We start from the raw sequence: 26,890 nt of genomic DNA on the forward strand, positions 1-26,890 counted from the left end.
TGGAATAATGTTAAAAGCGGCGTGTGCGAAATACGCATAAGTCGGAAAGCGCACGTTAAATCTCCAAAGTAAGTAAGTAAGTAAAAGCGGCGTTAAACCCAACTCACTCACTCACTCACTATTGTTATCAGGGACCCTGCATGTAGGTTAAGTGACAAAACCTATCGATATCTGTACACATTAAACACTTCTGACCCCAAGGTATTTTTTTCTGAACACATTTCGTTGGTGGAAATCAAGCTTCCTCCAATCTATAAGCTTTGGTATGTCAACACCACGCCCTACTCTCTAGGTGCTTCATCACTGCGCACTGGTGATGTATTTAAGACGCCACTTGTTGCTGAGGTTTGCCATTTAGCTGCCATATATAATTATGACCTTTTATATGTTAACACTAGTCTTGGGTGTTGTTGATCACGAATTACATCACTTCGGGTTTTCCTCCCGACATTCAGCTGACATTCCTTGGAAGAACGGAAACACTGTGCCGCCCCTTGGCACTACAATAGTGCAATGGCGGTTACCATACACTCGAGTCTGTTCAACTGTTCTCAACTGCATGTCTCTTTGTTTTTTGCCGTGTGTACATTCGGAACATTCTCGTGTGTTACTTGATGGAAGGATTGGTTATTTGGTCATAATCCTACACTTTTAATATTAAGGTCGAATAAAAATGGCAAAATATATATGACTCGGGTCTACAAGGTTTGTATATTTTTTTCAGGGTGAGTTTGTGGTAAAATTAAATCATGTCTATATCGAGTATGTTTATTTTAAAATAATGCATACCAAAATCTCATTGAGTGAATGAGTTTGGTTTTACGCCGTATTTTAGCAATATTCCAACAATATTAGGGCGGGGGATACCAGAAATGGGCTTCACAAATTGTAGCCATGTCGGAAACCGAACGTGACGAGCGAACGCTTTAACCACAAGGCTACCCGACCGCCCCAAATCTCAAGTGAGTAATATATTATGCCAAACTGTATCGGTAACGAACAGAGTAGAATAGTCCTCAGACTATCAAAATAAGTCCATTCGATTGGCTAACGAAGCAATTATTCTATGTTTATCCTTCCATAAACCGAAAAAGAATAGGCCATCCCAACTTGTAGACTGCTCTTTCCTGATTGGCTGATATTATAAGTGGGAGGGGTCTGTGTTGTATTATTGCGCTGAACGATGTCACCGAATTCGTATCGTTGATACTGTTATTTTTATTTTGTTGCAGATTAAATATGCAGTCATGCAGTCTGTGAAGTTATTATTGTTGAATAATCAGAATGCGCGTATGACTTCACGTACTTCGGTCAAAGAATCCCTCAGGAATACGTTTTTATTTTACTCATATCTTGCATTAAAAAATATACCCCAAAATCAGTTACATGTGTTCAGTCATACTGTATAATACTGTAAGTCCCGTTTTCAATAACATCTGGAATATATAAGATATAGGGGGGAAATATGTGTCAATCATTACGCAACGGTATGACAATTCTTTCAACTATGCCCGTTTGCGCATAGACGGAAGCCAGTCGCAAACATGGTCACAAGAGGGACACGAGTCACTATTCGGCTTGTCCCGGAATAACATGGGTTAGTCACGAATGCACAAGAGGGACACGAGTCGCTATTCGGCTTGTCCCGGAATAACACGAGTTGGTCACGAATGCACAAGAGGGGCACGAGTCGCTGTTCGGCTTGTCCCGGAATAACACGGGATGGTCACGAATGCGACTGACCAGGGCCCTCTTGCACAAATCCATCTTAACGACGATCGTAACTCCCATACTTTAACATAGACTTGCGATAGCTGTAACGCTAAGATCGCTTTGTGCAAGAGGGCCCTGATGTCTTTCTTGTGCCCGGGAAACACATACAGTAAAGTACGTTTATAACGAACACGCTTATAACGAACTGACGGATATAACGAACTGATTTTTTGGTCCCGACTATTTGCTATTGTTATGCTGTATATATGCTTATAACGAACTACGGTTATAACAAACTTAAGATAGTGGTCCCTTCGAGTTCGTAATAACCGTAGTTTACTGTATTGCTTTATTTCGTCAGAAGAAAACAGTCGATGCGTTATATAAAAATAATCAACACAAAATACGAAATTATCTGTGTTTCGTGAAACAACGTCGAAACTCCATCACCAAGGCAGGTGATCCTTAATTTTTCAGACCTCGAAGGTTATTCACTAAACTGATAACCAGAGCGACCATGGCTACCACTGACACGTTCACATAGCTATTTGTACAAAGATATTAATGCGCGGAAACGTGCCAGGCGTTAAAACAGCGTTAATGTATCTCCGGGGAGACGTTTGATATGCATTGGTGTGAAGGAATTTCCGCCGAAGAATCGGATTTCATTGATTGAAGTCTGTAGGGATTGTTTTTGCATGTGATATTTGAGCAACACATTACTGTACATCTTGATGTTTTATATGGTTCATTTCCACGGAGAACGAATTGCATAATAAGGTTGTTCAACTTGGATCAGGTGATTAGCTTCTCAGAGTGATTCGAGAAAAGGGGGAAAGAAAGACGAATTGAGGTTGGAGATAAAGAAAGGGAAAGACGAGTTGACGTTGGATATAAAGCAAGAGAAAGACGAGTTGACGTTGGATATAAAGCAAGAGAAAGACCAGTTGACTTTGGAGATAAAGAAAGGGAAAGACGAGTTGACGTTTGAGATAAAGAAAGGGAAAGACGAGTTGATGAGGGCGATAAAGAAAGTTAGAAACGAGTAGACCAGGAATTAAAAACTGGAGATAAAGACGGGTATACATGGAAGATAAAGAAAGAGAAAGACGAGTAGATGGGTGAGATAGAGAGCATCGATCCAGGCAATTGGGATACGATGACATGTATCAAGCAAGTCAGCGAGCCTGACCACCCGATTCCGTTAGTCGCCTCTTACGACAAGCATAGTCGCCATTTACGGCAAACATGGGTTGCTGAAGACCTATTCTACCCCGGATCTTAAAGGGCCAGAAAGGGAGTATTAAGGTCATGGGTTAATGCTGTCGGCCTGTAAATGCTGTCGGGGCCAGATATACCAGTGGTTGATGGGATGTGTCATCAGATACGCCACCGGGGCACGTTGACACAATCAGCACGGCCACCAAATGTCACCAACCACAACATTCTAATAAGATGACACGTATTAGGTGTGGGACCCCCATGGCAAGAGGAGGAGGAAGAAAAACGCAGTGAGGAGAAAGAAGCAATGGACACGGAGGAAGATGAATAATAATAATATATATATTAGTATAGCATAGTTGTCTCTTTCACCAGTTGGTGGGAATCTATAGTGTAGACAGCAACAGTCTCCATTGCATGATATTAATATGTAAATATTGTCTCACATAACCTCAAACAACATACAAACAAAATGCAACAATAAAATAATTATTTGAGACATTGTTAAAAAGCCTCAAACAATTAAAAAAATAAATTCAATTCATATTGGAAACGGGCTACTTCAGCCCCCACCCAGCTGACCGTTTTCAGTAAGTTTCGACCTCATGTAAGTGAAACGACCAAATGGAATTATTGTAATTGAGAAAGAAAATTTATGGATGTCAACTTCTTTATTATGAGGAACACGTTTCGGAGTATGTACTTCCTCCTTCATCAGGTGAATGAATGTTATGAGGCAGAGAGCACACATATGTACATCTTTGCAGGTGCTAATTATCTAGCTGGCTTCAATTTGCCTATTGCTATTTCCTATTATCTATCAGTGCTAATTTCCCACGGGCTCCCGTTTGCCCATTGCCCATTACCAATCAGCATAATCTAAGTCCTGGCTTCCAGATGTCCATCACAACTATCAGCGCACTTTACTGTTAAGTGCTGGCTTCCCTTGTCTGTTTGTAATCACCTATCAACCCCATATATCTGTTGGCTTCCCTTGTTAAGTTTCCACTTTTGTTATCTTATTACTTTTGTTGGGGTGGTCGGTTGAAGCGTTCGCTCGTCACGCCGAAGACCCGGGTTCTATTCCCGACATGGGTACAATGAGTGAAGCCCATTTCTGGTGTCCGCCGCCGTGATATTGCTGGAATATTGCTAAAAGGGGCGTAAAATCATACTCACTCACTATTACTTTTGTTGTTCTTACATGTACAATTGTACATATATATGCTCTTTGCCTCATAGCATTCATTCACCAGCTGAAGGAGTAAGCATAAACTCCGAAACGTTGTGTTCCTAAATATAAAGAAGTTGACATCCATTAACTCTCTTTCCTTATGTGTATCACTTCTAAATGCCTTTCAAAGACTTAATGTAATGTATTGTGATATGTGCGACCAATGACATCATATATGATCTGAAATCTGGATAGGAAGCATGCAATGGCGTGTGAGTGAGTGTGTTGGGTTTAACGCCGCTTTTAACAGTATTCCATTTATATCACGGCGTGTCAGCTTAATGTGTGAGGAAAGCCCGAAGTGATGCAGGTCTCAGACGTTTACCACTTCGGTGAAACCCACGAGCACGGGTATGGTGCTGACAAACGTAATCGGAGCGAACCGGGATTCGAACCCACAATCTGAGGTTTCTGACGTGCCAAAGGGACGTAACTCTGCACAGCGAATCGCGGCGCCTTAGACAACTGCACCACCCGTGCCCCCGCAATGACGTATGAACAGACCGTTCAGATGATGTGTAAACGGCGAATCTTTACCATGCAGCACACCACCCATCCATCGCATCTGTCTAGCTTTGAATACATGCATTGTACATGTATTGGAATGCCAATACTTTCTGTTTAAATAATCATTTACATTTGTTCACGAAACCGAATTACAAGCAATCTATGTGTCTCGAATTTGATGTACGGTAACAGCCGTAAATGTAAGTGGAAGTATTAATATAAGACCTGCATGGTAAACAATCTGCGTTATTGCAATCATGGCCTAGACTTGCATAAGTCTCTAAGGCAATAATTATTAGTTTAAGTCATAAGTTCTAGATTACGTTAATATTAGGAACACGTTGCCCCTATAAGAGACTGGAGTCCTTATACTGCCACATATCTAGACTTGCCTATTAAGATAGAATTACTACATTCCATAGACTTTTCTTTCAGTACAGCCTTGGAGCAAGGCTACTCACGGCCCAATGGATCACCATGTAGCAGAATTATGCCATCTGTCCTCACCACGCCCATGCGTTTTGATCAGTATGTTCTTTCCGAACAGACATGTCAGCTTGATATTAGAACCAGACACTGAAAGCTATTGCAGATTTGAAACGTAAAGCTAATGCAGTATGGAAACTCATTGCAGAATCACCCGTGGGGATCCGGGTTGGAATAGATCCCTGGCAGCATAAGCCGGTCGCAAGATGCGACTTAACAGATTGATATACAGTAAACTACGGTTATAACGAACTCAAAGGGACCACAAATTTTAGTTTGTTATAACCGTAGTTTGTCATACGCATATATACAGCAAATGGCCGTGACCAAAAACAGTTCGTTATATCCGCCAGTTCGTTATAAGCGTCTTCGTTATAAACGTAGTTTACTGTATTCACCTTAGCATTATAAACAATCTATTTTGTCTGTAATTTTGTCTGGGTTGACGTAACCTACACAAAGTATCCCCCTGCACTGAAGCATGGATATTTCCTGTCGTTACTGTCATGGTAGACAAAACAGCTGCTGTGACATCTGGTCATCCTTGTGATGCTGTCTTACTTAGGTTAATCATAAATACAGCGTGTGATCCACGATTGTGTACACGATAGCTAATGTATAAATGTCACAGTCAATATCTTGCTGTCAGTTAAGTCAAAATATAACAATTTCAGAAAATGCTGGATCCACTTAGTGACAATACAAATTGCCTGATAATGTCATTGATTTATTTGTTTGTTAGTTGTTTAACGCCACAATGTTCTCGCTATATGGCGGTCTGCAGATAATAAAGTTTTAACCAGACAAACCAGTGATTGATATCATGAGGATCGATCCCCTCAATTGAAATACGATGACATGCATTTAACTGAGTCACTGAGCCTGACCACCCGATCAATTTAGACACCTCTTATGAAGAGCCCATTGTCTGAATTTAGGCATTGACTGTAGCCTACACGTATAGAATTTGTCTTTCTGGATCTAGCTTGTTGATGCCAGAGAGGGTGCCCTGCTTATGCGTTTGTACAAGACCTGTGAAGATTCCGAGGTGGAATTAATCCTCAGCAACCCATGCCTGCCGTAAAAGGCGACCCATGCTTGTCGTAAGAGGCGACTAACGGGATCGGGTGGTCAGGCTGGCTGACTTGGTTGATGCATGTCATCGTATCCCGATTGCTTAGATCGATGCTCATGATGTCAATCACTGGATTGTCTGGTCCAGACTCGATTATTTACAGACCACCGTCATATAGATGGCATATTCCTGAGTGCGACGTTAAACAACAAACAAACAAACAAATTGCACAACGAAACAATACGATGTACGGCACAATACATAGCGTGGAAGGATCAATGTATCAAATGTCGAAAAGCAAACGCAGCTAAAATCATCCTAGGGAGTGATGGCGGGAGGCTTAGGTTAAGCTTTCGTTCAAGGCAATATTACTTCAGAAACCAGAAAAAAAACACGTTAATCCAGACTCCGTTTGTTCAAATACGTTCTGGGTGGTCACTGTAGTTTAATCTGTGTCCATGATTCTAATCCGGTCATTTGAAAAGCTGGAGGTTTTCAATGGTATAATTACCGTCTGGATTAACGGGTCAACTGTACACGAGTGCTATGTAGTTTTCAGGGGCCGAAAAAATGTTACATATTAAAACGATATTATTTTTGTTAAAAATCTCGTTTTTGTAAATACATATACACAAACCCTCTACAGAATCTAAAGAATCAATTCAAGAAGCAGTAATGAAAAAAACATGTGTGTTTATTTACTGAATGGCTGTGTTCCTTGTTGTTGTTTTGCGTACGAGACAATGTTTACATGTTTACTGCAGCAGTACATGCGCCTTAATGCCTTTCAACAGCTCGTCACTTTATCCCAACTCACGTCCTTGTTTTAAAGTAGTCGGCCCCTGTAACGTATCGGAATTCGGTCAGTGCTACTGTTGCCTCTTTGTATGGCGTATGACGGAATAACCATCTGTACGAATCTGGTCTGGCAAAGCACTCTGTGGGAGGTCCGCGGGTTTCAGGCTTTCGCGGATAGTTAATTCACATCACTTGTACATGATGCTGAACATAAAAAATGGTAGAAAAATTACCCAATTTATTTGTAAAATTGATCAAAATTTGCGTATTGTTTGTTGACCTTGTTTTAAACCATGCATGGTGTTTTCAGTGAATTCCAGAGCAAGTTATTATAGATTGACATGTACCGTCAGTTTTACATCACAATACCAATTACAGAAAACGATTTTTCATGAAATAATTGAAAAGGGCCGAGGTTCACAATTTTAAGCAGCGTTTTTTGAAATGTCTCAACAAACGCTGGTATTTCGATCGAACTGATTTTCTCGGGAAACCGAGGTAATTGCAGTGCAACCATTTGGCGAAATTAAGTTTGCTCATAGTATTTCTCGAGAGAAAAGAGTGGCATGTTTAGGAACTAAAGTCAAAACACTCATTGTCGGCCACTTGAAAGTTAAATTTAAATTTGAATTTGAATTTTTTACCCGTTATACAATTTGTTCATTACAGTTTGCACAGAGGACCCCTGTCATTGCTCTTCGTTTCCAATTAGATAATGCATTTCGAATAGTATAATTCTTTGTACATTGACAACAAACCTGACTACATTTACATCTAAAACACAGGGACAAGCTCCTTAACGACAGGAGGGAATGACACTATTGTGTGGGGCAAGTTTCCGGGGTCTGTGTGGGAACGCCATAAAATGAGCATTAGAAAATAAGACTTGTGTGAACGAATCGTTTCCAAATTTCCCATGACATCAACCATCACACGTGGCGTTTGCCCATTTTTTAGCAACAGCCGTTCTGAGATTCCTGTTATTTGTCCCCGCAGTGAACCTAGCTGCTGTATGTAACACTGCAGATAAAACCAACCCCCTAAAACAATTTATCATTTAACTAAAGCATTTATCCATGACATAAGCTTATGACATAAAAACATGTATGTCATACCCCAATGACATAAGTATGCAAATTAGATATGCAAATTAGATAACCGGAAGTGGGACTTTTTTCGCCGGTGCACGTGAGTAGGTGTTTACAAACAACATGGATACCTTTGATGTTGGAGACAATGTTTGAATAGATCAAAGGGGAAGTGCTACAGTGATATCCGTGTTGACAAATGGATATTACAGGATACAGGTTGATGGTACTTTTTTTTCTCAGCGAAGGAATATGCCATAAAGGAGTTAAGAGGTTGTTTATTTTGGTTTACACGGCTATGGAAAACATGTATCACTACGCACGATCTATACGTAAGATTTCGACAAGTTGCTGATGTTATTGTTAATGCAATTATTCCTTAATAGGGAAGCAAAAATGATAAATAGAATTCATCACTCGTGTTTTTTAATATGGGAAATATCAACCTCGTCCCGTTAATCGGTATTTGCCTCGCCAAAGGCTCGGCAAATACCGATTAACTAAGACTCGGTTGATATTTCCCATATCAAAAAACACTCGTGATGAATCCTCTATTTATGAACCCTCCAAAAGAATGGTCAAGTCTTGTTGCCGGGACTGTATTTCGCATGTTTAAGTTGAGACCACCATAATGGCCCAAAATAGATAAAATATATTCATGCATTTAGGTTGTGTATATATACCATGTTCTCATCTCTGTACCACATATATGAACACCCCCTCTCCCGTCAAGACGCTAGTTACAACTAAGTGACCCGCAGTGACACCAAACACGGCCGGTTTGTTTGTTGTTTAACGCCGCACTCAGCAATATTCCAGCTGTATGACGGCGGTCTGTAAATAATCGAGTCTGGACCAGACAATCCAGGGACTGACATCATGAGCATCGATCCACGCAATTGGGATACAATGACATGCATCAACCAAGTCAGCGAGTCTGACTACCCGATTCCGTTAGTCGCCTCTTACGACAAGCATAGTCGCCATTTACGGCAAGCATGGGTTGCTGAAGACCTATTCTACCCCGGATCTTCACGGTCCAGCACGACCGGTAGATAAGCCGGCATGTATCCATAGACATCTGGATATTGGGTGGCCCTGTGGTGTAAGGCCTTGGGAATTGTGCAAAGTTACAGCCCTTAAGTGCCCCCAAAACCAATTGTCATGGGTTCGAATCCTAGATTCAGTTATGTTTTAAGTTTTGTCGACACCAAATCAGTGCTCGTGTGTGTTACCATGTTGATATAGACCCTACCCCTGTCCTCCATCACCACCCTGACACTTAGTGACGTAACTGAGCTACGTTATAAAACGCGGCGTAAAACTGCACTCACTCTACTTTACAAGGTCAAGACAAAAGTATAATTATAAAACCCCGTGAAGATCAGGTTTAGAACGGGTCTTCAGCAACCCATGCTTGTCGTAAGAGGCGACTGACGGAATCGGGGGATCAGGCTAGCTGAGTTGATTGATGCATCGCATCGATGTCAATCACTGGATTATTCACTACCGCCGTAATATACCTGGAATACTGCTGTGTGCGGCGTTTAACAAACAATCCTGAAATGACTACAATTATCATCAACAATTTACCATCAGAACATCATACGCAACACGTCCCAAGGTGCATCAATATGTTATACACATTTTATAACATTCACGGAACATTCACATTTGTGCTAACTGTATAAATTCATCATGCTCGGAGGTGGTAGACAGTTTCATGATATATTTATACCCCCAACGTCAAAGGGCAGATTTGACAGATTAGGGCGTTGGTACAGCGTCATTTTATTTCGTGCTGATCCAATCATTCCTGACATCAATTTTCGTGGCATTACGTTGCTTGAACTAGAAGATTGGTTTGTTGACATTATTCCCTAAGTACAAACGTTAGTTAGGTTAAAGAGAGAGAGAGAGAGAGAGAGAGAGAGAGAGAGAGAGAGAGAGAGAGAGAGAGAGAGAGAGAGAGAGAGAGAGAGAGAGAGAGAGAGAGAGAGAGGTTTGATTTGAAACGGACAAGGCAATAACTAATAAAGCATAAGAACACATACTTATATTACATAAGACTTAATTGTATTTAATGTATTTACTGATGTGTTTACTTTGGGTGGTTACATTACTTACAAACTATTATAATAGATACAGTTACTTCATCAAATCGGGTGGTGGGATAGCTTAACGGTTAAAGCGCTCGGTTCGATTCCCCAAATGGGTACAATGTGTGAAGCTCATTTCTGGTGCCAAACCGCCGTGATGTAGCTGGAATATTGTTAAAAGCGGCACAAAACCATACTCACTCACTCATACAGACTTGATTATTTACAGACCGCCATCGTATAGCTAGAATACTGCTTAGTGCGGCGTTAAACAACAAACGAACACTCATAAAACCGGTAATCCCTTGTTGATAGTAACAGTTATTTATGATCCCGTGGATTGTGAATCGATGAGGTGTCATGGCGTTGAACAGGTGTTCAGCTTAATGTGGGAGGAAAGCCCGAAGTATTGCAGGTCTCAGATGTTCTCCACCCACGACACCCACGAGCACAGGTATGGTGCAGACAAGCCTAGAAACATATTCGAAGCAAATCGGGATTCGAACCGACGATCCTAGGTTTCTGGCGTGTCCAAGCGACTGGGCCACCCGTGCACCTGTTCTATATTGATTCCTATAGTCAGCTGAACCAAAAGAGTTTAAACATTCGACTTATGGATTAATAGTGAGTGAGTGGGTATGGTTTAACTCCGCTTTTAGCAATATTCCAGCAATATCACGACGGGATGACAACAGAAATGGGCCTCACACATTGTAGCCATTTGGGGAATCGAACTCGGGTCTTCAGCGTGACGAGCGAACGCTTAAATCACTAGGCTACCCCATCGCCACGTTATGGGTTAGTAAGGATTAATAATCCACCACTGATGAGGAACTGATGAGGAATTGATAAGGAATTGATACAATGACAGCTAAATTTTGTCAACCACAAACCAGCCATTCTCAATTATGGTCACGACCGCCTCCGTTGTGTTATGGATAGCGTCTGCCTAGGGAGAGGAATTAAGATGGGTGGTTCGATCCTTAAGCCACGTCATGCCAAAAGACGTTAAATGAGGTAGTTGTTGTTACCTGTCTTTGAAAGCAATAGGGCGTGATGTTGTCACGATAAAGTTGTGTTGCACGTGCGAAATAGAGGGCGCCGGTCGAATCCAATTCTTAATAGGGGAGAAACAACTCAACTGTCGACCTGTGCATGGCATTCTCGTGTTTTATATTCGGGGGACTGTTTTTTGTTTACGAAAATATGTACATTGATTATCATCATCGTAACGTTTCTAGGTACTAGCTTTGCAAAATTCGGTTCTAGGTTTGATTAAGAACTTTCCTATGTTTTTATGAGATTTGAAAACTTCATCCGAGGAATAAGGCTCCTCAATTTTATCGCTCAGATGCGGGTTTCTAACAAAAGCTCACGACATATTTTATCCATCATAGAAAAAACAAAAGGTCCACTTACCAATCGTGGTGTAGATGGTCCCACAGAAGAACATGGATTGCCAGAACGTCCATGTAGGGGTGGTGGTCGAGTTGACCACGCCATTCTTTTGAGCAATGACCACAGTCTCCTCGTAACGCAGCAGCAACCCTCTTGCCACTAGATTCCATTGCGTTTCATTCACCAGTCCTCGACTTAAATTGGACGACAGTTCCTGCAACACTCTCACAGTCTCTTCTCTGTTGGACGTGATGTTGTCCCGGTGAGCTTTTTCATGTGGACCTTCTATAGCTCGGAATATCGCAGCCCCTATGACAGAGTACACCGCCAGGAGGATTAACAAACCCACGACGGACGACACCGCCTTGTAAATAGTCCTCAGGATCTTTTTAATCTTCAGAAAACAAGTCTTGTTTGTTGTTTTGCCATCTTTGCCTTCTTCTAAACCGGAAGCGTCTTCTTCCTCCATAGTGAAAGAGCCGTCATCTAGGTCGTCTGCTAGCCGCGCACGTGCGGAGTCGTCTGCAACAGGGATTGAAAGAAAATTGTAAGACACGGAATATATACTTCCAAGTGATGGTAAACCGATTTGTGTGTTCTTTCCGACATGGCACATTTACAGATGTTTCCTTGTCATCCTGAGTCGTAGTGTAAGTCCCATATTGGCTCAAGGCATAGCGTAAAAGCTGACACAATAATATAAGAACCACGGCTAATAGTTTCTGGCTAATTGCAGTCATACAACAACAGGTGTAGGATTCGCACAGCGGGATACTTAATGAATGCTTAATAACAACACTGGCATTTGTCGCTGTAAAAATGCTACTATTGCAACACGAGAAAGAACACAGTGTATAATTTGCTTTGTGCATGGTAGCAAATTGAGACGAAGGATATACGTATGACGCAAGCGTGTTGTTGATGAAGGCATGACTTCGCGGCAGGATATCATTGTTGCGTTAACCTACGTTTAATATACATTGTTAGTTTCACCCTTTTCTAAATGAAGATGCAGGGATTAAGATTAACAATATTTCACCAAGACGTGTCAACTCCGTGTGAGAGGAAAACCCAAATTGGCACAGGTCGTTATTAAGTTTATGTCGTTGGTGGATGGGTTGGTGAGTGAGTGAGTGAGTGAGTGAGTGAGTGAGTGAGTGAGTGAGTGAGTGGGAGGGTGGGTGGAGGGGTGGGTGGGTGAGTGAGTGAGTGAGTGGGTGGGTGGTTAAATGGGTTAGCGAGTGAGTGTTTAAATTTAACGTTGCATCGTCATTATATGAGCAATAAAGCGACGAAAACAAGTTGGCATATACACAATTTAGTCATGAATACAAAGTTATATTCAAAAACAATTTATCACAAAGCAAATGATCATATTACGTATATGGGCTAAGAATTATATCGTAACTGATGCTCATCGTATCAGACTTAAAATAAGATCATCACTGCTAACCGTATTTCCTCTATCAGACGCCGGACCTCTAATAGACGCCGGACCTCTAATAGACGCCGGCCTCTCATAGAAGCCGGGTGAATTGTTTAGAGCAAAAAATAGAAGCCGGGCTTCTAATAGACGCCGGGTCGATCAATTGATACAATTAATGATCCTTTTTGGGGACCTAAATTACACAATGAGGACTCCCTTTCCCTTCCGGGGTTTTGATAGAAGCCGGGCCTCCAATAGACGCTGGGCCTCCAATAGACACCGGGCCTCTAATTGACGCCGGGTCAAAGGCTTGTCCGAAATAAATAGAAGCCCGGGCGTCTTATAGAGGAAATACGGTACTTTCAGTGGTTCAGGGGTATTGTTTACTAAATTGAGACTAAACATGAAGTACGAGACCAAAATACATATACACTTTACATACAGCACACATAGAAGTAGGGTAATTACTCCGTAGACGTCAGAACAGAACTTTAAATAATTTAATTAAGCTGAAGCAAACATGGTACAAAAGAAAAAGCCCTGCGGATATTTACAATAACCAGATTGCAGTTAATGGGATCACCAATTTCACATGTTTAAGAAAATGTTCGTACACTGTTTGTAAACCTTTTGAGCAAGAACTGTTTTTCTGACATCCTTAAATGAAACTCGACATTCAAAATTAAAGAGAAACTCCGTTTATCCGGACGGTACTGTTCCAGTGAAATCTACGAGATTAACAACTTTCCGGATAAAAGGGTGAACCGAAGTGTCATAAGCGTCCGGAAAACGGGGGTTCCGTAATAACAGGGTTCCGTACTAACGGGGTTCCGTACTAACAGGGTCCAAACCTGGGTGACACTCATCACACGTATTACACACAGATTTCATTGTCCATGTCAGAACTGCTTGACCAAAGACGCACATTGTATGTACGTCTTTGGTTGGAATATCACACTACACACGTGCCGAACGCGGGTCACAGTGACATTGTGAAACAGGGCGCTTTAACTGAAGATGTTGATAAGTAGCCAGCCCGACGCTGATACAGGGACGTGGTATTGCTCTCCTAGTGACGGGGGAATATCCGTGTATGTTCCCATCCAAACCTATCCAGATGATACCGATGGGCAAGTGTCCTAGTTACAATCCACTTCAGGACAACAAGAAAATTAAAACAGAGACATTTAGCGTGTTCGTAAACTAAACTACCGGACAAAAGAAAGGATACACCCATGTTTGATGGTGGCCAAAATGAAGCAAACAAGAAATGTTTTTTTAATGGTGATGTATTGATTTTAAAACGAGTATCATATGTGTGTTGTAGACCTTGACTTTGCAGTGTTTCGTCGACTGTTTGCAGCTAGAGTTTGTAAAATTATTCGTTGGTCAAATTCAATTTTCTAGTGAATACTTCTTTTGCCAAGCAGTGTATGTGTCAGTCTAGTGATATTGGAACATGTCTATGTAAGGCGTATTCGTCAGAGGCGGACATGGAAACCTAATTGAAACAGTTAAATATGTTCGGCTTTCTATCCAATCTTCCCCAGCACGACTCGGTGTAACAGCTGTTACGTATTCATCATCGGGTTAATTTTTAAAGTACATTAGACAGATTCAGTCAGCACTCCATACGGTCCAGGCCCCGGTTTCACAAAGCGATCTTAGCTCTAAGGTGATCATAACGCCGGACATTTAACATGGATACATGTATATGACAATCGTAGCGCTAAGATTGCATTGTGGAACAGGCCCCAGCACTTGATCGATGGGAATATTTTACAGGTTTGGCTGTGGTTTGTTTGTTTGTTTGTTGATTAACGCCGCACTCAGCAATATTCCTGCTATTTGACGGCGGTTTGTAAATAATCGAGTCTGGACCAGACAAACCAGTTATTGACATCATGAGCATCGATCCGCGCAATTGGGATACGATGACATGCATCAATCAAGTCAGCGAGCCTTACCACCCGATCCCTTTAGTCGCCTCTTACTAGCACAGTCGCGTTTTACGGCAAGCATGGGTTGCTGAAGACCTATTCTACCCCAAACAACCAACATTCTAACTATACCGGGACGTCATTGTCACTTGTGGCCGCTATGTTGTTAAAAGGAAATTATCGTGTACAGTGAAACCCCATCATCGTTCCAAATTAAATCGACCAGATTGCCATATTACTGAATGAACTTGTGAGGTGAGGTGAGGCGAGGTGAAATGGGGTTTATCGTCGCGTCCAAGATCATTGCACTTATATAGCGACGTGCATGCACATGTGTGTGTGTGTGTGTGTGTGTGTGTGTGTGTGTGTGTGTGTGTGTGTGTGTGTGTGTGTGTGTGTGTGTGTGTGTGTGTGTGTGTAATAGAACTCTCACACACCCCACCCTCGAATAATTGGTTCATCATTGTGTCACATAAAGCTCACGTCGACAAATACGCGTTAAACAATACCGACACCATCTAGTATTGGTTTCAATGTCATCTAAAGCCAGTGGACAATTCACACAGTTTGGGGTCGTTTATAGATTTACCAATAATTGCAGCAGATGTGTTGTGCTGATCGATAGCGACCTGAAGCAAATGAATGTATATGTGTGTGTGTGTGTATGTATGTATGTATGTATGGTATGTGTGTGTGTGTGTATGTATGGTATATGTGTGTGTGTGTGTGTGTGTGTGTGTGTGGTATGTGTGTGTATGTGTGTGTGTGTGTGTGTGTGTGTGTGTGTGTGTGTGTGTTGTACTGCATTAATACATGCATTTACTTTATTCAAAACCAAACAAGGCAAGAGAGCTTTGCTCCACAGGAGTGAGCGAGTATGATTTTACGCCGCTTTTAACAATATTCCAGCAATATCACGGCGGGGGCCACCAGAGTTGGGCTTCACACATTGTACCCATGTCGAGAATCGAACCCGGCCTTCGGCCTGACGAGCGAACGCTTTAACCACTGGGCTACCCGACCGCCTCTTGCTCCACATGAAGAAAACATTAGAATTTATTTAGACTCTATGGGATATAGATCTAAGTCTACTTGTAAGTGGGTGAGAATGTAAAATATACATATTACAGTTGGAACACAACTGCTTTTCATTAACCAAGTCTTTGCTGGGCAACCCGGTGGTCGATAATGTGAACACCATTCCATGCTTCGTGGACAGATGATACACCATGAGCTTGATCAACGCTTAGAGTGCATATACTGTCGTGATCCCCTGACCAATGACCATCAAATTGTGCCGCCTTTGTGACCACCCGATTTAGACATCTTTCTCACGTATTAGTATCATCACCTATTTTCAAGGGGGCTCCGGTGGCCAAGTCGTCTAAGGCGCCGCCGCTGTGCAGAGTTGCGTCCCTTGGGCACGCCAGAAACCTATGATTGTGGGTTCGAATCCCGGTTCGCCCCAATTATGTTTCTAGGTTTGTCAGCACAATACCCGTGGTCGTGGGTTTCACCGAAGTGGTAAATGTCTGAGACCTGCATCACTTGGGACTCTCCTCCCACATTAAGTTGACACGCCGTGATATAACTGGAATACTGTTAAAAGCGGCTTTAAACCCAACTCACTCACTCACCTATTTTCTCTTCCTTCAAAATAATCCGAAAACGGATTTTACACTGAAATTCAAGTGTAGCATGTGTTAAGCACGCAAGTGTGCGACGGCTTGTCTACCAACATATCGAGTAATCTACAAGATCTATTAGCGCGTTATATGTCATGGTAAGTATCAAGTGTATATTTAAAGAGTAAGCGACACGTGAGTGAATGTTCTTTTACTACGTATTCAGCAATATACAAGCAATATCACAGCGACCTGTAAATAGTCGAGTCTGAACCAGACAAGCGCGTGCATATGTCGACAATGACACATCACATGTAACCGACGATTAACAATACAACTGCCACAGTGCAATAAACAGAAGTAGGTCAACCCATCGATCTGTGTTCATGACAAAATACATTAGTAGTATGCAATATTCGTAAAAAACCTACCGCAAAGTAGAATCTCGTATTCGTCAGCCATTTTACTGTCCGGGGAAATGAAAACCATTTGTCACCCCTCTTGACCACCGTACCATTTGTCATTCGTTATGAATCAGCCAAGGGCAGTGTTACCGTAACAGCCAGCTTTTAGAGTGATTACATCGATCCACAACACTGCCATTATACACATACACTCTACACGTAGGAACAAAACGATCAACAAGCACCCAAGCATGAAACTTTATAATTACTGCTTACAGAGTATATGTTGGCAGTAACACTATATCTGCCACTCAATGGGCATTGCGTGAAGGCTAAATTAACCAAATATGTTCAGGATGGTTCACTTTTTAGAATATTGTTATTTATTGTGTTGAAAACGGCACTCGGCAGAAACGATATAGTATACTCGTTGCTTGATGTGAATATCAGATTATATAAGCATCTGCTCTGTTCTTATTTTAATGGGAATTGATAATTTGAAACAGGTAATCGGCATCTTGCCCAAATACACGTGTTTTAGCTTGATTGTTGTTGTCTGAATCCACACCCAATTCCAGCTGTACGACCAAACAAACAAACAAAGTAGTGATTGATATTGTGAGCAGCGTACATTTGTACCAACGGGATACGATAACACGCAATCAACCAGGTCTCCGAGCCTGTCAACCGGAGTCGCCTTATTCGAGTCGCCAAGCATGTGTGTGTGTGTGCCGCTTTAAACAGTAATCCAGTTATATCGCGGCGTGTCAGCTTAATGTGGGAGGAAAGCCCGAAGTGATGCAGGTCTCAGTCGTTTGCCACTTAAGTGAAACCCACGAGCACGGGTATGGTGCTGACAAACCTAGAAACATAATCGGGGCGAACCGGGATTCGAGCCCACAAAAATAGGTTTCTGGCGTGCCCAAGGGACGCAACTCTGCACAGCGAATTGCGACGCCTTAGACGACTGGGCCACCCGTGCCCCCTGGGGTGGGATTCTGACCCCGAATCCCACAGGGTGAAAATGACTAATAACAAGGTTATGTTGTAAGGATATGGCTTGACAGGCACACACGAGGCTATCAGGGCTCAATTCGAGGCAGACACATCGGTTACTTCTAGTACCTGCAACCGTGTCTGTTCCTGAAACAGCCAGATAACCAGATCTTGTACTACCAGTCTGGAACGAGTGGCAAATCCTTGGATAGAAGATATGGGAAAACGTAAAGGAGCATTGATGATACAACGCCAGCACGCCTTCGCAAACGATATTGCATGAATATCAAATCTTATGAGTGGATATGTATAAGTCACGACTTTAGTAACCGTCTCCGTGGTCTGGTGGTAGATCGTTCGCCCGAGCGATCCCCGGACAGCGCCATGCCAAAAGACGTTAAAAAGTGGTAATTGTTGTTACCCTGCCTGGCGCTCGGCATAAGGAGCTAAAACAAGGACTGGTCGGTTCGGAGTCCGTATACTGTGTCTGTGTGAGGTATTCATGTTTAACTGCGGCATGGTATTTCAGTGGGCTAGCTCTATAAAGTCGGCATTAGTCCGAACTAGTACAAGCAGCCACACACACGTACATGTACGTCGTTATGTAAGTGCAATAATCTTGGACGGACGTTAAACCATATCTGACCTCAACCTACCAAGGCATTATATTAATTTAACCCTCCCCCATTTATATATGATATTTATTGTAATGAAAGTACTGCACCATGACTGTGGAATTTATATTTTTTAGGTATTTATTTTTACTAAAAGCCAAGGCAAGTCTAGATCAAACTGCCCAAGTCTAGTTTGCTTGATTTCAGATATGAAACAGCAGAAGAAGAAATTAACGTTCTTTCGAAAAAAATATTTTTATTTTTTCAAAGCCATGTTTTGTTGACTACGTGTTAGTCTAATGTAATGACAGAATTATTGTTGTCAATTTTCTTGTGATTTATGGACTTTGATTTCAATGAATTTCGTGTGAAACCTAGAGTAAGAGATTTCAATAGTTAAACATAACTTCACCATATCTGGCCCATCCGTGACCACTCAAATCATTCTTGGACAAGCCGATTTGCTGGTTAGGAAAATGGGCTATGGTGTGGTGCTTTTATTAGTGCGAATCTGATTTTCAATAGCATGATCGTGATGAGGTCCTGTCACGTCTAAGGGTCGCAACTCTGCATAACGAATCGCGCCGCTTTACACGACTCGGCCACCGTGTTATCTTAACAAATAGGATAATAATATTTGTCTTGTCTCATTCGTGGATAATGTATTTCGCAAATGAGAAGCATCAAAGATTTACACGATAGTAAATATTTTATGTAACGCTGCAACAAGAGAATAATCTGCATAAATTATGCTCTATATTTTTGCCAAACCAGTCAGTGATCGGCACAATGGATGTAAAAGGTTTCCTTGCTAAAAGTGTTCAAGCTATCCAAAACTGGAATTCTTTTTCTTCCAAATAGAAATATTATCTTTCCAAGTAATGGTCATGTTAAGAAACACTTCACATATACTTTTCAAAACACTCACAACCATACGCACCCTATCCCCCACCACTCACACAAACCGGATCCTACATAAGACAAAACAAGTTACACGTAATGCAACTTTATGTCTAAAGATCTACATTTGGAAGTATTAAGATTTTGTTTGTTGGTTGTTACACTCCAGGACAATACTCCAGTTTTATGACGGCGGCCTTTAAATAATCGCATCTGGGCCAGACAATCCAGTTATTGATACTGTATGAGCATCGTCCCAACCTCCTGAGCTACACGACACGCAATCCACAAAGTCGACGAGCTTGGACACCAGAGGCCACTTAGCCCTAAGACTATCGTGTCTATGTTAAAGGATGGGAGTTACCGTCATCTTAGCACTAAGATCGCTTTGTGCTTAAAACATTGTCCCAACCTGCTACATGACATGAAATCCACAAGTCATCGAGCTTGGACACCTGAAATATTACGTCGCCATAAAAAGGCAGCCATTGGCTGCTGGGGCCACGTGTTTATTTAAAGGACGTAATGGGTTCGTGACGTTCATATCGTCATCGTAGCACTAAGATCGCTTTGTGCTTGATCCATCCAGTCACCTCAAAACATCGTCCCAACCTGCTGGGCAACATGACATAAAATCCACAAGTCATCGAGCTTGGATATATTACGTCCCCATCAAAAGGCAGCCATTGGCTGCTGGGGCCACGTGTTTATTTAAAGGACGTGATTGGTTCATGACGTTCATTCCGTGTTCAGACAGACAAATTTTTCTGCCTTTAGTAAATTGCATGTTAAAGATTTAATTAATAGTGAAGACGCCCGTGCTTGCTGCAACGCATTCAGCATCTCCCATTTTTTCTGCTTGAGACGCGGTGTAACAACATTATGTATTTATGTGGAGTGGCTTCATGAAAGTGCTGACACATACGAAGTTTGACGTAGCATGACAATGGTGATGCATAATTCATGTTCCCTTCTCGACACAAATGCGAATGATTCTTTGAAGTTGAGTAGAATCTTCTTAATCATTTGTAAGATGGACGCGCAGAGGCACACACGACTTGAAATAGACACAGTTGATCTTTATCAAACAAGAAAGCCCAACGTTTGGAGCTTCAAACTGACACGCACCGCTTGTGTTCTATAATTTGACATGCACAAGTATGTTAAAGTATTAATAGATAAACCATTACTGTTTGTAAACAAGAACCGGCGTACTTTTTCTACGTGCACTTAAACAGTTGTAACACGTACATAAGGTCACACTAGGCTACTATGACGTCATGATACAATAAATGACGTCTTTGGATTCATAGACAGCGGAACACGCAGAAGGCCCAGAAAACTCAACTAAAAGATGTCTTTCGGATTAAAGTATTTACCAAAAGAAATTATGGGGCTCTTGTTGCCATGTGGAACTCCGGCTTTCTTAAATTTGGGATATGATACTTGTCAAAAATATATGCATCCGCAGTGACGATTTCTGGGATTCGACTTCCAGTAACTACGGTTTAAACCAATCAGATTGCAGTATTCACACTCGTTTACAGTGTTCTCTGGGCATATGCACACGTTCTGAATTGAATTGTCCGGTAGATGAGGTTTCCGGGATAACAGGGTTTCACTGTACTCAGCTTGTTAATATGTTTCAATGATAACTCGAAGCTGTCATCGTTATATATAAACAGACAGGGTACAAAATCACTTAACCCCAAGGTGAGGTGAGGTGAAATTGGGTTTAACGTCGCGTCCAAGATTATTGCACTTATATAGCGACGTGCATGTACGTGTATGTGTTTGTGTGGCTGCTTGTACTAGTCCGGGCTGATGACCGATTTATAGTGCTAGCTCACTGAGATACCATGCCGCAGTTTAACATGAATACCCCGCTCAGACACAGTACACAGTACACACAGTACAGACTCCGAGCCGACCAGTCCTTGTTTTAGCCCCTTAATGCCGAGCGCCAGACAGGGTAACAACAAGTACTATCTTTTAACGTCTTTTGGTATGACGCGGCCGGGGATCGAACCCCGGACCTTCCGCTCTCAGGGCGGACGCTCTACCACTAGACCACGGAGGCGGTCTTACCCCAAGGAATCCTAGTTAGTGTTTTAATAACATAAACTACAGTTTATCCATCGTCAGGATAGAAATCCCCAAGCAGTATACCAGTTTCAAAATCACAAGCATGCCATTTGGAATAAAACATCCTTCAGCTGTTCATAAAACAAATAATACTAAACCCATCTTACATGGATTTAGTGACTTGATAAGGATGTATAAATAATACGCTGTTAGTATTCTCCCTCGGCAATACTGTTGTGTGCGGTGTTCTTCCTTATTGACCGTCAGTGTAACAGTGCTCTTGGTTTTATTACTAGACTTGACCACAAGTATTATGATACACGTGTTTCTAGAATATGTTACAGCGATATGTTTAACTACCAATGCGTCACCATCTGCCAAGCAATCGCCGTTCCAAACAAGGGAGTCCTGACCTACGATTGACCTGTTGAAATGGCAGATGCCGGTCGTTCTTAAGAGCATTTCAGAGCTCTTCTACGTTGAGAATGTCTTTCTGGCAGATGTCGAAATGAAAACAGTAACAGTAAACGATGGACCATAAATGGTCCGCTGGGATGATATTTGTGATAGATAAGTATGATATTACACATGGAATTAGACATTTGAAGACATGTGACTAAACGCCAATAATAGCAGTTAGAATGAAGATGAATCATACGTCAGAATAATGATACCGGGTGGTCGAGGCTGACAGCGATCTACCCCCTAAGCTGAGGTACACCATCAAAGGTATCACGTACCTACTTCGAGCACTATAAGATAATGGTTTGTTTAACGCCTCATAGAACGGTATTTCATCTTCACCACGTCGTTTCACTGAGCCCAACGTAACAGCGGAATATCTGCATTCAAATTTATCAAGTCTAGATGCTGAATCTAGACAAACCTAACTAGCCATATTCCACATGAAATCAGCATTATATTTTGTATCAAAAGGAAATATATTACATGACTTTGGAATATCAGCATTTACATTATCCAAACAAGTCTAGATGCTGAAAATAGACAAACCTAACTGACCGTATTCTACATAAAATCAGCATTTTATTTTTTTAAAAAGCGAAATATATTCCCTGACTTTGGAATGTCTGCATTTGCATTAATCAAACCAGTCTAGATGCTAAAAATAAACAACCCTAACTGACCATAATCCACATGAAATCAGCATTATATTTGTTTAAAAGCGAAATATTTTGCGCATTACTTTGTGACGTTTACACGATATACGGCCTTTCCATTGGACGATAGGTCGGCCACATGACCGCTAAATTACCGACGGCGTTCATATCCTTATCAACGACACATTTGACGTCCATACGTTTTTCACGAGATTGTATTCTTCTAATGAAGTAAAAACGGATGGCCTACTTCCAGATTCCTGTGGAAACCCTTGGGAATTGCCTTGCACGAACACATACGAGCATTTAGACACTTTAATCTTGAAACCGGAATGTTTGTGATGCATTGAAAAAGTCAGAGAGTTTCACTGACATCCTCGCTGCGATGCATCCTCGTGAACGAAACAAAGAAATGCACTACCCAACCATCGACTCGACAGTTACAGTGAACAACATTCTACTGCAAAATGTGAATGTTCTTCAGTAAAATTAAACACGTTTAAAAGTGATTAAAAAATAGACATGTTTAGAATTTAAACATGTTTAATGTTTAAACATATTTAGAATTTAAACACGTTTAAACATGTTGAAATAAAGTGCATATCATTAGGCAATACATCAAATATGGATAAGATGTATAATATATATTCATATTAGAAGTGCACGTCAGAGGCTCTTACATGCCACACATAGCACTAGGACTTATAGTGAGTGAGTGAGTATGGTTTTACGCCGCTTTTGGCAATATCCCAGCAATATCACGGCGGGGGACACCACAAATGGGCTTCACACATTGTGCCCATGTCTGGAATTGAACCCGGGTTTTCGGCGTGACGAGCGACGGACTTATAACGAACTCGGTACAATACTAACATAACAGTAAACAAATAACTTAAGCTCGGCTAATGGTAACTAGGATTATTGACACGTGTTACGACGACAGTTTCCTTCGCGAAGGTGATAAGGTGAAGGACACATATAAGGTCACAAGGTCATATCCCGCCGAGGTTTGAAAATCGATGTGTACAGAAATGTGTTGTTGTATGACTAATAGTATTTCTTCCACACAGGAAACTGACAATAAAAGTACATTTATCTCAAATACTACGATAGACCCTTAACTGCTTCGCATTACACACCCCTAATTAATCCATTTATACTGCTAAAATAGCTTTTATCCCCCCCCCCCACCCCCCCCCCCACCCCCCCACACTCACACACACACATACAGATTTCTGTTTCCCCAATAAACGCTAAAAGAGCACAAAGGAGCCCTTTTTAAATTAACTTCAATGAATTTCCAATGGGGCACGTTTAACTGTGAAATACATTATCCTACACATGTTAATCACAAAACATTTCAAAATTATGGGGCAATGTACGTGTTTGTGTTTAGGATGTAAACACATTTTTACAGTGTGTTGTCTGCTGAGGGCGACAAAATTCGACGTACAGGGTTGCCAGAATCCTATGATCATGGATTCGAATATCAGATTCGTCGTGTTGTCGTCTCTTGGTTTGTCAGCACCGTGCTCGTGGGCATCATAAAGGTGGTAAACATCTAAGATTTGCATCACACCTTCCACATCAAGCTGGCAGGATGTGATACAACCGCCAAGAGAGGAGTTAAACAAAAACCTCAGTCACCTCCCAAGTTCCACACACCACGAAGCAAAGACTGGCCAGAACCATTGCTAACTAACATTTCATTGATTGGAATATAGAAATTGGGGGAACATGGAGACATAAATCTTTTACAGATAATAAAGAAGTTGTTGTCCATAAAAGTATCATGTCTTCGTGTTAATTGAAAAAGACATTTGTGTTTAAGTGCGAAACAGAAGAACGAAACGCATCTTTAATTTACCAAGCGATGTCTTTGTAATGGACAACCGCGCCGTGCTCGCCAACATCAGCCAACATGATGGCTCGACTTTGACAAGCAATCCATTCGGGAATATCACAGGTCGGGAAAACAACAACTACGTGTTGGCCCAAGAACGTCAAGGTGGGGTGCGGTTAAATGGTGTTCAAATTCGCGTCCAAGATTGTTGCACTTATATAGCAACGTGCCTGCACGTGTGTGTGGCTGCTTGTACGAGTCCGGACCGATTTATAATGATAGCCCACTGAGATACCATGCCGTAGTTTAACATAAAAATACACAACTCAGACAGAGAATACTGATCCGAGTTGATCAGTCCTTGTTTTAGCCCCTTAATGCCGAGCGCCAGGCAGGGTAACAACAAGTACCAACTTTTAGATGTTTTGGTATGACGCGGCCGGGGATCGAACCCCGACCTTCCGCTCTCCGGGCGGACGCTCTACCATTAGACCACGGAGGCGGTCAAGAACGTCAAGACAGAAGAATGTATGTGTGTGCAGTTTAAAGATGGAAACTTTTAGGATACTTTTGCTGTGGATAAGAAAACATGGATGAAAGTTGAAACATGCGAAACAAAAGTGCCAGACAAATAGTGCCAGCGAATTTGACTGGAATTTAGTTATTGGGGTTGTTGCTCCGAGCAGCGGGGCATGAATAAACAACCTCCCTACCAACTGCTTTAATGTAATTAAAACAATTACCTTGTCACAGGACTGCACACAAGATTACAGTGCTCTGGGAACTCAGAGATAAGAGGAACAAGATAGACCTACCATGCACGCAACGCTCCGCGTGATGTTCTGATTCATCATTGAACGAGTGATGAAGAGTGAAACAATTAGAACCAACTGCTGTGTCGAGGTGTCTTACTGTAAACTAGACACGTCATATTTTAATTTGGAGCCGAGCGTTTTAGCGCGATGTTACTAATGTATAAATGCTAGATATTATTGTGTTTAATCAGCTGTAGTTCTGATTCTGATTGTGTGTACAAAGACACATTATTTTAAAAAAAAAAATGACTCTAATTATATTTCACACAATCTGAACAATCAAGTATTCAGTGCAAAGTGAGTTTTTCTACAGCCGCTTTGAGAAGTAATTCAGTATCAAACGTCGAGTCAGCTAGACGGAATCCAAGGTAAAGCATGTGGTAGAATTTTAGCATTTCAGTGAAACGATAAGCACACCTATTGTGCCGACGAATCTGGGATTCGAACCCATCAACGCCGGATCCTAACAGCTCATGGCACAGGGGGTACAAGGAATTTCGGCGTGTACACATTCGTGACCAACTCGTGTTATTCCGGGACAAGCCGAATAGCGACTCATGCCCCTCTCATGGCCATTTTGCGACCGTTTCCGTCTTAGCGCAAACGGGCATACCTAAAACAATTGTCAACTCGTTGCGAATTGTTCATATGTATTTCCCCATATATTATATATATTTCAGATGCAATTTAAAGCACATCTGGACATGCGGAATTGCACCGTATGATTGAACACATTTAACTGTGTCTTTGGTATATTTTAAAATGCAAGACATGTGTAAAATCAAAAATAATATCTGAGGGATTCTTTGACGAAGAACTTGAAATCATACGCGCATTCTGATTGGTTTGTCGTATTTTCGCAAATAACATTCATCGATAGGGGGAACGAGTCTTCTTCAGGTTACGGAAAGGGGCGAGTGGTGACGAATTGGCGTGTACACAGCGAGGCATCCTTGACCCCGGTATAAGGGGAGAAAACTGGTGTTATATTAAGAGTCATAAATTAACATTTCTTTAGTCAATACAGCTGAACGTTATCAGTGCATCGGTTTTGAAAACACCGTTCTTCGTAATCAGCACTGTCAGGTCATCGATGGAAAAAAGATATTTATGGACGACCTTGTGTTCAGTACGGGAACATGTCAGAAAGATTTATAATTCTCTTTTCAAGGCAGCTTATATTTGCAGAGAGTGTGCAACGCCACGAGTTGTGAACGTCACGTCTCAAGTGATAATGTTTTGTCTGCTGTATAAACCACGGGGGATCATTCTCGGGTGTTTTCTTGCCTCTAATTGCTTCAAGTACTTAGTATTCATAGGTCCAGTCTTTACGTTGCTTGGTTCATGAGATCAGGTGGAATTGGTCGCGTTCAAGATTATTGCGCTTATACAGCGGCGTATGAGCAGCGACAGTAATAACGTCAGTTTCTACCACAATAAGCCAATATTTACAACATAGAAACATTTAGAAAGTTGTTTTATTAATCCTATGTACATTCATACAG

At 41.6% G+C, this 26,890-nt stretch overlaps 1 protein-coding gene across 5 annotated transcripts in view; it reads right to left on the reverse strand.

The window, feature by feature from the left end:
* Nucleotides 1-26,890, reverse strand: part of LOC139452301 (TWiK family of potassium channels protein 18-like) — an 86,802-nt gene that overhangs the window by 5,180 nt on the left and 54,732 nt on the right. For all 5 annotated transcript variants that reach the window (XM_071233723.1, XM_071233725.1, XM_071233727.1 and 2 more), the window contains one exon: nt 11,641-12,141. In XM_071233723.1, the coding sequence (XP_071089824.1) occupies nt 11,641-12,141 (501 nt within the window). The remainder of the gene's footprint in view (nt 1-11,640; nt 12,142-26,890) is intronic.

Source organism: Haliotis cracherodii, unplaced genomic scaffold (genome assembly GCF_022045235.1).
Source record: "Haliotis cracherodii isolate W230 unplaced genomic scaffold, xgHalCrac1.p SCAF_9, whole genome shotgun sequence".
NCBI classification, from domain to species: domain Eukaryota; kingdom Metazoa; phylum Mollusca; class Gastropoda; order Lepetellida; family Haliotidae; genus Haliotis; species Haliotis cracherodii.